This window comes from Trachinotus anak, unplaced genomic scaffold (genome assembly GCF_046630095.1).
Source record: "Trachinotus anak isolate AG129_WGS33_773 ecotype Australia unplaced genomic scaffold, CSIRO_AGI_Tana_v1 ptg000003l, whole genome shotgun sequence".
Taxonomy (NCBI): Eukaryota; Metazoa; Chordata; class Actinopteri; order Carangiformes; family Carangidae; genus Trachinotus; species Trachinotus anak.
The window spans coordinates 18,818,260-18,831,592 of record NW_027273854.1 but is presented as its reverse complement, the minus strand read 5'-3'; the positions used below and the strand labels follow the sequence as shown (position 1 = coordinate 18,831,592).

Below are 13,333 nucleotides of genomic sequence, written 5' to 3'. Positions count from 1 at the left end.
GGGGTTTGTGAGGGGCTGATGTATCGAATCGTCTGATCTGTAATATAGAGAACAGTAACAACTGTTAGGGTTCATAAGAGGCGCATCTACACACACCACACTGAGCTGAGGAAACACAAAACAAAGGTGAGGTTGTACAACATTTGTACAATGTGTTTGAGTAAATACCTTAAAAATGTATATAGTTTTTATAACAGACACTGACTGTTCAAACATAAACTCTGGTTTCAAACTGTGACATTTCTTCTTAAGTCTTGTCTTTTATGACTTGTGTGGAATAGTGTGTATAACCAAGTGTGTATGGTTGCTGTGCAGAGCCACATTTATTTGATCTTGACCTGACTCTTGTGGCTTTCAGTGAAAAAAATTGGAAATTGCTCACATCAGAAAAACAAGTTTTATTTTCTCTCTAATAACATAAAAACCAAACCAACAGGAGTTACATTTATTTTGATTCAGAGTTTAAACTGTCACTCAGCAGCTGAAGTCAGAAATGAAATCTTGCATGTTCACATTTTTGTTGACTATTTTTTCTTGTTTAAATCATGGATACTGTACATGTGATGTATGAACATGCAAATTACAGTTTAAGTAATAAAAACAGAGGTGAAATATAAACTGTTTAAAGTGTGTTTGATCTGGGTGTGTCAGAATGTTTTCTGCTTTCACTTTTGATGTGGTTAAACAACAGCTCACAGCAGAGACTGTGAAAGACAGGCGTTCTCATTGGCGGCCATTTCCTTTAACTATCATTCGCCATTTTAAAAATATGTCATGTTTGCTCACTTTGAAATTATTTTTTTCAGCAAAATACACAGAAAGTCCTCACTTGCATTTTACTCTAAGAGAAATTTTTCAATATTTGCTACATTTCACCTGCATTTTCCAATAACAGTTAATTATCACATTTGTCTGAATGGCTTTGTCTTATGACTGTAAAGATGAGCAGTCGATGAGATGGAGAGAGAGAACCGTGACGACACAGCAGGAGGAGGAGGAGAGTCTGAAACCCAACCTGTAATATCATCTGTGAGAGATGACAAAGGTAATTTGAAAGTTAGACAATTTACAAGTTGAATATTGTTAGCAAACTACATATTGTTTTTATGATAGATCCTGTTCAATCTGCTTCTTCTTACATGACCTGTCAGAAGATGAGCTGGAGGGAAGTGCCGCTAAAACCAAGGTAAAATATAAGATAAGTCACCATCATACAGCTGTATTTATTCTGACAGTGTCCCATTCTTTCTAAGTCAAATCAGTATTTACTGTCGGAGAATCCTTAAGAGAATCTCTAAATCTAAAATGATAAGAGTTCATAGCACACACAGTGTCCACACTGTCCAAAAAGATCAGACCTGTGAAATTGTGTTTTCTTCTAGAACTGATCAGGTTTTGATTTTATGAGCTGCTTCATGTTTGGCAGTGGATGAGTGAACTTGACCAAACGTTAACAAAGAAAACTTGACTTTTTATTATACTGTTTTCCCACCTGCAGATGTGACCCTTTACATTAATCTGAAGGCAGTTTAACATGTGGGTCTCATGTCTGAAAAAGCACCTTGGTCACTTTTATGTGAAAGTCACCACAGCAATCTTACTGGGTCAGACCTGGAAACATTTCCAAAACACATGCAACAGGTTAGAAGGTTATGATTGGACAATGGATGAATAAATGAATATAATGCAAAAGTATTGGAGCAGTTAGTTCCAACAATGTCCTCAGTGCTTGTGCTCTGTTGGGTATAAAACAAGCAGCAACTTTACTCTCAGATAAAGTGAAATGATGAAGTTCTTGTGGAAATGTGTCAGTGGGTCCACTGGTAGAGGAGAGGGAGAGTGACCCTCACACTCACTATGGTTTTAGAGGCAGCGCCTTCAATGAATAAATGTATAAACTTTATTTGTTGATCTTCAATTTTGACATTGATCTTGATGCTGTTTTCTTGGTTTTGGTTCCCAATAAAAACATTTTTAATCTCAGTGGATCAAACCAGGAGAAGTCATCATTGAATAAAATCTATTTTCTTAGTCTGATTCAGTGAATGAACCTGGTGAAGCTGAACATCCAGAGCAGAATGATACAACCACAGGAGGAGAGTCTGAAATCAAGTCTCTGTCATCTACAACCAAAGAGAGAGGTGAGATTTTCACAAAGAATTAACTGAGGAAATCACACGTTTTACAAATTATATTTCAGCTGAGTTTCAAACACTGTGAAGAATCATGAAAGCACAAACAAAGGTATGACAAGCTTTGTGTCACTGATTTGTGTAGAATAACATACAGATGTTGTTCTTGTTGTTTCAGTGTTGCCTGAGCTCACACTTGTGTTAATTGGTGACACAAATTCTATTGAGGTTGGATCAAAAAACATCTTACTTGACCATGACGAGCAAACACAACAGTTTTCATTCTCACTCTATGATTTGTGTGGTCGACACATCTCTGTCATTAACATGCTTGGTCAACAAAACACTGACAAATTCCCATTAAATCAGGGAGTTCATGCCTTTCTCCTCCTGCTACCAAATGGTCTGCAGAACAGCCATTACAGCTCAGGAGTGCAGTGGTTAGAAAAAACCTTTGGCAAAGAATCACTTGCTTATTTAATGACAGTTGTGACTCATGGCTCAGATGAAGAATGTGACCGAGCACTGACAGACCTGAAAGCCAATAGTAGTTTTGTTGAAAAAAGATTCCACACATGTACAAAAAGTATGAGAGATGAAAATGAAATAATTGCGCTGTTGGGGAAAGTGGATGTCATGGTCTCTGAAAATGATCCACACTGCTACAATGGACTGACCTGTGGTGAAAATAAAGAGCACGAAGAAGAAGAAACGTCAGATTCCTCAGTGTTTCATCAGAATCAAACAGGTGAGATTTTATGAGATGTTGCTGTTCACAGATCTATCTATCTATCTATCTATCTATCTATCTATCTATCTATCTATCTATCTATCTATCTATCTATCTATCTATCTATCTATCTATCAGTAACACTTTAAATATGATCAGTTTATAAAGTACATGTCATAGCTAAAGATTAAACCAATGATTCATCAACTCAAAGTCAAATGTCTGAGGAAATGTCAAGAAGACAAAAGATAATAAAATAGTATTTCTTCATGTCATTTTCAATGATACTGACAATAAACCAACAATAAAGTCAAATATCATCTACAGCCAACTGAATAAACTCATACAAACACCAGATTTAAAAGAGCATCCACAAGTTTCCTCTGTTCACAGTAAGTACTGTTTACTGTATGTGACAGTAAAGTAAAAAAAAATATATTCAATATTTGTCATCCAAACACTCTTGTTTATCTGCTGACACCATCTCATTAGATATTTGTACGTACAGTTCAAAAAAACATCTTCTTACAAAGTACTACCCTCACCTACAAGTCTCTGACTGTTCACCTCTGTCCACCTGTCCTGACCAAGCACATCACATACAGTATTTTAACATCCTCCCTCCTGTATGAGCCGCCTGTTGTCTCTCTATGATGTCTGCATGGTCCATGTCCAGTAGCTGTGGTTCTTGTGTAAACCTCAGGATCACTACCTGTGGTGTTAATGTGTTTTAATGAATCATAGCTGAGAAGCTGCACCTCCAAATTAAATATGACAACAGTTGTATTGCAAAATTTGAGGGTGAATCTGCTTAAATTGAAAGATGATGATCTTGACTGTGATCAATTCTTTTTTATCAGATTTAAACCTACAACACATTTAATTTTGAAAAGCTCCATCAGTGGCTCAAATATTTTGCATGTGTAGATTTCCACAGTGAGCATGCTGCTGAACACATCAGAGTTACACAGATCATTAGAAAAGGACTTTAATCCATTTTCATCACTAATGCAAAGCATCACTGGATAATATAAAGATCTTTGTATTTGTACTTATATATTTGACTTTTGTATGAAAGACATACATTAACTATTGAACTTGAAATTTATACACAATGTTTTTGAGAATCTTGATCTTTCATTTGTTGTTCAAAGCTACTGAGAAAAACTATAAAGCTGCTATGATTTTTCTCTGGCTGAAAGCAGTGATCAAGTCAGCTCCTCTTGATCTTATACAATCTGCTGTTTTTACATTATCCTGCAGCAGATGAGATGGAGAACAGAGGAGCTACAACAGAAATAGAGGTGAGAACCTTTGAGCCTCAATTGTCACTGTCATATAGCAACATTTGTATTTCATTGCCTTTTTATGAGGTCAGGTTATGATTTAGCGCAAACACCTGAAACTTCAGCTGAAGGTTGGAGACTCCAGTAACCTACTGGTTGTAGCTTTGATAAGCTGATTTTTCCCTTGTTTTTATTTTTTGTGCTGTTGTACAGTACCACTGTGTGCATTTTTCATCTTCACATACTTAATCTTCAAAGTTCAAATGAACAAGGTCAGATCAAGTCTCCTGTTTTCTTAGTGTGAGCCAGTGAATGAACCTGGTGATGCTGAAAACTCTGAAAAAAACAATGAGAGCACAACAGCAGTGGGAGAACCTGAAGTCATGTCTACAATACCATTGGCATCCAATGAGAAAGGTAACATTTTAATGGAAATTTAAAGAAAAGTAGCACAGATGTTTATGCTTAAATTATTTTACTTTCAATCTATCTCAACAGTTACACAGTGCATAAACCAAACACGTAAACCAAGTAATTAAACTAATGTGTGACATTTGTAGGATTAGAGCTGTCAGCAGGAGAGACTGATGAAGATAAACAGATCAACAATGAAAGCAGCAGTATCATGAGTGAGCAGTCCACAGAGGAAACTGATAAACTGAAGGACTCAAGTTCAACATCTCAGACTGTTTCAACAGCTTTGAAAGAACGTGAGAAAAACTTCATCTCTCTTGATTTTTGTATTGAATTTCTGCAAAATTCAAATGAGCCATATTGTCTCTTTTTTGTGTAGATAAATGTTGTTGAACAATGAATGGTGTAAATATACTATACATATTCTTTGAAACATGAATCTTATCAACATGGAATGTTGCTAACTAACGGTTAAGCTATTTCTCTCATGTTTGATCCTGTGATCTGCTTGTTGTTCCATTACCCTGCAGTAGATCAGCAGGAGGAGAGAGCAGTTACAACAGAGGAAAAGGTGAGTTTCCCTGTCCCTCAGTAGTCACTGTCATACAGCAACATTTCAAAGGTCAGGGTCTTGGTAATCTCAGAAAACATGGTTGAGGCCTTGTGAATGCAATTTGAATGCCTTGAAGGAAATTTGGCACAAATGTTCACTTAGACTTCAGGATGAACTGATTAGATTTTGATGGTCAGAGGTCAAAGGTCAAGGTCATGGTCATAAAACACTAATTAGTCATTACTCAATACTTCACACAGCAATTATGACAACATTTTACACAAAGGTTAATACTGTATATGACTCTGGCTAAACAGGGATGTGTCTGAAACTAGTCTCATTGGCGGAAGCATATGACCACAAGGCAATAATTCTAGTTTGTGCTATTGTACTCTGAATTGGTACAGCATACCAGTAGCTGCGTCTCCATTAAACTGCCTATTGCTAAATTTGAAATTTCAAACTAAAAAAAAATGTTTATGAAAATGAGTGAAATTCTGCGATTTAAGTCACATGACATGACACGTGGTCACATGACAAAAATCTTGTAGATTATTATCTCCCAAAAATCCCTGATACAGGGCTGCTGCCAGATATAGAGGGTTTCCCTTTCCATCATTATGTGCACCAGATGATCTTGTTGCCTTTGTTTAAAACTACAATGATTGTTGTGAGCAGATGCTGGAAATCCACCACGATATTTTATTGGAATGATAAAGAGAGGAGAAAACTCAGCTTTAGTTGATTTGCACAACATCACTCAATGGAAACACAAACAATTCACAATTGTGTTTTGTTGACTTTTTAAAAAAGAAAAATTGCTTCTATTTTGTGCAAAACTGCAATGGAAACATGATTGCTGTTTTTGATCGTCACTCACTTGATCGCAACAGTTTTAAACCAGTAAACTCAAGGTTGTATAAAATCACATGTTTTCACAGAGTGACCCAGTGAATAACTCTGGTGATGCTGAAGCCAAGGAGAAAGGTAACATTTTCAAATAATTTCATTTACAACTAAATGAAACACTCAAAAGAGAATTAAGTAAGCTTTACATTCAAAATAATTTGGAGAGAACATTAGAAAAATAAATGAGTTGAATAATACCTTGATCTGGCACTCTGGTTAATTGTTGTCCTGTAGGTACCTTACACATGGATACAAGTGGAAACACAGATCAAGTAAGTAACTCCACTTTCTTTAAACCAGAGCTGAGTACTATTTACTTCTATCTGTCTTCTACATTTTTTATATCTAGTACATATTTATTCAATGTTTATAGCCATCAGAGAAGATTTCTGAGGAGAACAACAGCAAGAACCAAAGTCAGAGAGAAAAACTGCTTCACAGACTTCAACTTCAAGAAAAACAGAAGTTGTCTCCAGCAGATTTTCTTCAAATAGGTCCACCTGTGAAACAGGACCATGAAACATCTGAGAAAGATCTAGCTCATACTTTTCTTCAGAGGTTGATGATGTTAGATTACAGAGCCAGATATATTCCTGTAAGACAAGACAGTGATGAGGTGAGCCATTCAAATCCTGTTGCAGTGTTTGACAGTTCAAATGCAAAAGAAAGTCTTATAGATGCTTTTTATGAAACCAGTGGAGAATGTGATCAATTAAAACAGACTCACATTCATCCAATGGACGTTCAAATGGCAGTATTTCACTGCTCAGACAGTTTCCTGAAGCAGAACATGATGACAAAGCTCTCTCAGTGTCAGTATGCCTTACCTTTGCTTGTTCCTGATCCAGTCACAATGGATGTTGAGTGTCCTCTGTGGACATTCAGGCAAATAAGAAAAACATGGAAGAAAACTCAAACCAAAGATAATTCAAGCATCATCACCATGAAGAGTTTGCCCATCTGTGAAGCTGAGACACCCATGGTGTCATTTTTCCGCCTGGGTTCACTTTCAGTGTCTAAATCTGAGCTGATCAACACTTTGATCAACGACCGTCACAACACTTTCTTCCACAGAAACTGCCCAGATAGCACCAAATCTTGCCATTTGATGGATGGTGTGGCAGAGATCGCCTGGTACTGTCCTGCTGGAAAACCCAATGATGCCTTCACTGACTGCATTGCCTTCTGTAATCTTCATGGTGATGCTCTGTCAAAAAAAAGCTGTAAAAAACAGCGTGACATGCTGATTGAAAATTCTTCAATCAATGTTGTTCTGTTACCAACTCTGAGAAAAGGTGCCAGTAGTACTACAGTCATCTCAGCCCTTCTTGAGTCTCCAAAGCCTCTCATTTGTCTCATTACTAATGATGATCGTCGTGTAATTCAGAAGACAGAGGGAAAATACATAATGGGTCTAAAAGACAGAAGCCAGTCAGATGTTTCCAAAGAACTAAAAAAGATCATTGGAAAGATTTTGTCTGGACCACATACATCCTTCCAGCTTGAAACCATGGCCAAGGTCTCTGGAATCAGAGTGGATGAAGATGACGCAGTCTGCCAAAAAGGGAAATCTGCTGCAAAGAAAGTAATGAATGCTCTTCAGGAGATGGACGTTTCAGAAATCAAAGATAAATTCCTCCCTTGTCAAGGCCGACTGTGGCATGAGTGGTGCAGAATAAACAAAGAACTGCATCATCTCAAAGGAAACATTGAGAAGGAGAAAAGTGAAAAGCAAAAGGAACTGATGACAATTCGACAGAAACAATGTGATGCTTCCTGTAGTGAACTGATGAAGTTGTTCATTGAAAGTCTCTCATCTCTGCCATCAACAGACAAAGAGTATTTCCTGAAATGGACTCAGATCTTAATAGATGCTCTCTCCACAGATAATCTCACTTCAATTCTCCAAAACTATGATGACAAGTGGTCTGAGGTCTTGGCTCTGAAGGAGAAACATGACAAGTCTGATCAATTAAACAGAAAACAAACTGAGTTTGAACAAGTATCATCAAAACTGCAGTCAGCAACTTTTGGTCTGGAGCACATCTTTAGAGAAATGGGGCAGATCTATGAAGCCCATAAATCTCTGCAGAAACAAACACAGAGGCGACAGACTGACTGGTCTAAATACCCTGAGCTGGCTGCAGAGCTGATGATATCAGGACACCCCATGGAGCTGATGGATGGAGATGCAGGTCATGTGCCTTTAACATGGATCTCTAGTCTTTTAGAGGAAGTCATCAAGAGACTGGGTGACCAGAGAGTGTTTGTGTTGTCAGTTTTGGGTGTACAAAGCAGTGGAAAATCAACTATGCTGAATGCCATGTTTGGGTTACAGTTTGCCGTGAGTGCTGGCAGATGCACCAAGGGTGCCTTCATGCAGCTGGTCAAAGTGTCAGAGGAGAGGAAGAAAGACTTCAGGTTTGACTACGTTCTAGTGGTGGACACTGAAGGACTGCGTGCTCTTGAATTAGCAGGTAACGCCACTCTTCACCACGACAATGAACTGGCAACATTTGTTGTTGGTCTGGGAAACATGACACTGATCAACATCTTTGGAGAGAATCCAGCTGACATGCAGGACATTCTGCAGATTGTTGTCCAGGCTTTCATGAGGATGAAGAAAGTTCAACTGTCTCCAAGTTGTGTGTTTGTTCACCAGAATGTTACAGATATTGCAGCTGCAGAGAAAAACATGGATGGAAAGAGACGCCTGCAAGAAAAACTGGACCAGATGGCCCAACTCGCTGCCAAAGAGGAGGTTTGTGATGCTGAGTGTTTAAGTGATGTCATTGCATTTGATGTGCAAAAAGATGTGAAATACTTTGCCCAACTATGGGAGGGAAGTCCACCTATGGCTCCCCCAAATCCAGGTTATAGCGAGAGCGTCCAAGAGCTGAAGAACATCGTCCTCTCCAAAGCTTCACAGTCTCCTGGGATTACTCTGTCACAGTTCAAAAGCAAAATCCAGGACCTGTGGAAAGCCCTGATGAACGAACACTTTGTTTTCAGTTTCAAAAACACTCTTGAAATCAAAGTGTACAGAAACCTTGAGGTCCAGTACGGGAACTGGACCTGGGCCCTGAGGAGCAACATGTTGACCATTGAAAACCAGCTTTATAACAGAATTGAAAATGGAAAACTTGACAAGGTTGAGCTCAGTTATCTTTCTAAAGAAATGAGCAAAACATATGAAGAAATAAAAAAAGAAATGAGAAAGTACTTTGATGATGACAGAGACAAAGAAATGCTGGTTCAGTGGCGAGGCCGATTTGAAAACAAAATCAAGGAGTTTCATGATGAACAGGTGAGAGGAGTGAAAAGAAAACTGGATGAAGTTATTCAGCAGAAGACAGCTTGTAAAAAGCTTGATGGTCAGAAGACAGAGTTTGAGAACAAGCTGCTACAGAAGAGCAAAGAGCTCGCTCAGCAGTTAAAAGACAAGACACAAGATGAAGAGGAACTTAAGAAGCAGTTTGACTCTGTCTGGAGAGGCTGGGTGAGAGAACTTACTGCAGATATAAAACCTATTGAAGACATCAACTTGGAGGAAGATCATGTAATTATCCTGTATGAACTTGGTTTTGAATGGGCTCTTATAGGCGAATCCAAAAGCAGTGGCAGATACAAAAACATATCAGAGATCGGTAATTACTTTGATTATGTGACCCTCACCAAGTATCAGGAGCATTGTGAGGAAAACCAACAACTTCAAGAGAGCGAAAGAGACACAAGAGGACAGAGGACAATTAGCCAATTGCGTGACCGTGTTTCAAAAGCAGGTAGAAAAGTATTAAATTACTTTAAAGGGTCTTTTCATCATGAAGACCAACAACTGATCAGATCCCTAATTGACAATGTTGAAAAACATTCATTTGATACAATCAGGAGCAAACCTGTTGCTACAAGTGGCTACAGTCCAACTTATTTGCTAGAAGTGGCCAAAAATGTCAAAGAAAAAGTGACAGAATTTGAATCAAAGAGGAAATATGCTCTGAAGAAGGAGTTTACAGTTGATCTCTTACTGTATGTGTTTGACAGAGCTGAGAGTTGGCTTTCAGAGTCCCACAAGAAATTCAAGATGAACAATGATGCTCTAACTTATTTAGAGAATAAAAAGCATCAATATTACAACATTTTCAGAACCTTCTATAAAGGAAGCTCTTCTGCTGTTGTGCTTGGAGAGTTGATCTGTGAAAAACTGAAGGTTTCCACTGTTGAGGCTGTCTGCAACAAGACTGCCATTGATCTGGCTGGAAAGATGAGGTGCAGTTTCCCAGCATTCAGTGGGAACAGACTGAACCTGGAGAAACATGTGTTGAAGTCACTGGCAGAGAAAGAGGACTTCAGAGGTTTCATCACCTACATCCATCAACCAAGGGAACAGGTAGAGAGGTTTATAAAAGAGGAAGTAGAGAAATACATCTTCACATCTCACAAAGATAAAGCACGGGATATACTCAAGAAAAATGTTGAAGACATGAAACAATTTGTGAGTCCGACTTTATTTACTGCAACAGAGAGAGTCAAAACCCAGAGAGGACACACAGACATGTGGCTGGAGGAATTTACCAGTTTGCTGAAAGATGAGCTGATGTTTGAAGACATTTGTTCTCAGAACTTCAGAGACATAAACAACTTTGACTTTCTTAAAGAAGAGATAGAGAAAGGCCTTGTACTCATCATGAAGGAGATGAGCAGCCTCTCACTGAATAACATGAGTGAATTCAGGCTGACACCTGATCAAATCCTCATTGATCAGCTGTGCAAGTGCTGCTGGGAGAAGTGTCCATTCTGTGCAGCTGTTTGTACCAACACCATAGAAGATCACAGCCCTGATCACCACAGTGTCCCTTTTCATCGCCCCTCTGGGATTAATGGATGGCATCGTAGAGGCACAGTGGATCTGGTCATCGATTTCTGCACAACATCAGTTGCAAGTGATAAGTTTTTCTATCCCCATTATGACTCAGATGAAATAATTCCTTATAAACAGTACCAAAAGGGCGGGGATAAATATGCTCAGTGGAAGATCACTGCTGATGAGTCTAAGCTGACATACTGGATATGGTTTGTGTGTCGATTTCAAGAGCAACTGGAGGACCACCATGAAAAAAAATTCCAGGGTAATGGAGAAATTCCCAGTGAGTGGAGAAAACACAGTAAAGAGGAAGCGATTCAAAGTCTGGATGAAATGTACAATCAGTGAATGACCTGCAGCTTTAATCAAAGTATCTGATAAAAGAAAAAGATGGTTTTGGCTGAACAAAGGAGTGCAACAATAGATAAATGACTGACACTGCAACTATTTATAATTTGACCACTTTAATTACTTGAATATATCCAATGTAATTTAATTGAAGTATTAGTATTTTATTTCTATGACATATACACAGTGATTTGCAGTACAAAGTTAAGCCATAAGTATTCCTGAGAGTGGATCAAAGCAAAGGAAAACACAGCATATAGCTGTTAAAGGATAATTGTAAAAAGTATGAGCGAGATCAGAAAGGAGACTTTCCTTCACTAAAATTTGTAATATTTTCTATTTTGATGAAGATGCAAGACATTTGTATGTGGATATATAAAAGAAAAAAAACTGATACAATATGAAACCTTTCTTAAAAATGATCAGGTATAGTAAAAATTGTTATGAGAATAATATTTTTGTTTGTCTAAAGATGTGTCTTTTTACTGTAATACAAGAAGCATGAAAATTTCTTACAATTGTGAAGTTTAAAGAGCAAAGACAGGTGTAGGATGTTGAGCTGAGACATTTTTTCAGAAATATAATTTCATTCATCTTAAATAAGGAATGGCAGCATTAACTGCTTAGTTTAAATTTTTTTTTCTCTATAGTACAATTTTAATCATCATTTCATTCATTAAAATGCATCAAAACAGACAACACAAGGTGTGTAGTTTTAATTAAGGTTATATTTTTATCTCTGTAATTATTTTTTTATAAATGTCAGCTGGGATCAGCTCCAGCCCCTCTGTGACCCTCGAGGAGAAGCGAGGATTGCAAATTGGGAATGAATGTAGGGGTTTTAATAGAAATGATCAAACATAACTGAGTCAGGGTGACTCATAAAGTGGATGTTTTGAGATTATTATTCAAGTATTGTTGATGGTGAAAATGCATGAATCCTGTACTGGAGATACTGATTTCCATTAATCAAAATCATGTATGTAATGTGAACTTTTTCACCTTCATATGTTTTCATTATATAAGAATTTTTTACAATAATCGTCTCCTCACAGTTTTCTGTTTTTGTTAAAGGATTTGATGCATTATTCTTCATGTTTCTCTGGTGTTTGGAGTATTTCGTTTTGTTCTGTATTTGATTAATGTCCTCAGACTCCTATTCTTACTGCAGTATATTATCTGTAATTACTCACAGAGATATCAACCCTGTGTATTTTACTGTAATAAATAGACCCTTTACACAGTCATTGGTTTCTAAACCTCCTCTGTTATGAATGTGCTTTAAGAGAAGACCAGATTTTTCTCTTGATAAAGATTAAACTTGCTCAATCATAGAAAAATCATAAACATTATCATCATTAATTTAGTTTTAGTTGATTTTAATAGTTGGAGATTAATTGGTAAAAAATGCTGTGAACATTTTAGTGCAGTTGCAGCAAAAATTACAAATGAGCATTTTAAGTGAACTTCAGAAAACTGCTTTCAAATAAGATTTCAACCAATTTATTTTAGACTAAATGTAACTGGAAATTAGCAACCAATGAGAGTTGTGTGATCGAAAATGTAGCTTTGCAGAGAGGGAGGTTCTGGTCTGATGTTATTAATGATTTTAATGATATATCACTCCATAACATCTAAACATGAACTGATCCACAGTTCATGTTTGGCATGTTTGGTATGATTAATCAAATGAATGAAAGATGAATGGAAAGCACTGTCTGTATACAGACATCTAAGAACAGTCAACAGCAACAACAAATAATCAACACTTGTAATTTTTTATGTCTATATGCTTTAGTGATCATGTTGTGCTAGTCTGTGGTGTGGACTGATATTTTCAAAAGTGTTTATCATAGGTAGTGTGCTACTATTTACATTGCTTTCATGGTCTTTGGCAATCTCATAGTCTTTTGCCATTTAGTTGTTTTCTTCTTGGACACTGTCCATAGAGACAGACTTTATGCAATCACTTTATGTTATCACTTTTGCCTTGTGACATGGTGCTCCATTGTGCTTGAAAAAGCATTGTTCATCACCAATTTGCTCCTGGATCATTGGGCAGAGTTGCTCTTGGAGGATGTTTTGATAGCATTCTTTATT

At 37.4% G+C, this 13,333-nt stretch overlaps 2 protein-coding genes across 6 annotated transcripts in view; one reads left to right on the top strand and one right to left on the bottom strand.

The window, feature by feature from the left end:
* Window positions 1-13,333, top strand: part of LOC139618429 (interferon-induced very large GTPase 1-like) — a 266,067-nt gene that overhangs the window by 28,162 nt on the left and 224,572 nt on the right. For 2 of the 5 annotated variants that reach the window (XM_071474327.1, XM_071474326.1), the window contains exons 2-4: window positions 942-1,045; window positions 1,152-1,186; window positions 2,033-2,141. In XM_071474327.1, coding sequence (XP_071330428.1) covers window positions 958-1,045; window positions 1,152-1,186; window positions 2,033-2,141 — 232 coding nt within the window. In that variant the 5' untranslated portion in view covers window positions 942-957. Of the gene's footprint in view, window positions 1-941; window positions 1,046-1,151; window positions 1,187-2,032; window positions 2,142-2,310; window positions 2,881-4,125; window positions 4,167-4,447; window positions 4,566-4,708; window positions 4,859-5,092; window positions 5,134-6,056; window positions 6,103-6,258; window positions 6,297-6,397; window positions 12,481-13,333 lie in introns of those variants that run through there. The other 3 variants (XM_071474334.1, XM_071474333.1, XM_071474337.1) reach the window with 3 other exon arrangements.
* The window catches only part of LOC139618456 (galectin-2-like), a 98,595-nt gene that overhangs the window by 36,592 nt on the left and 48,670 nt on the right, over window positions 1-13,333 (bottom strand). The window lies entirely within an intron of this gene.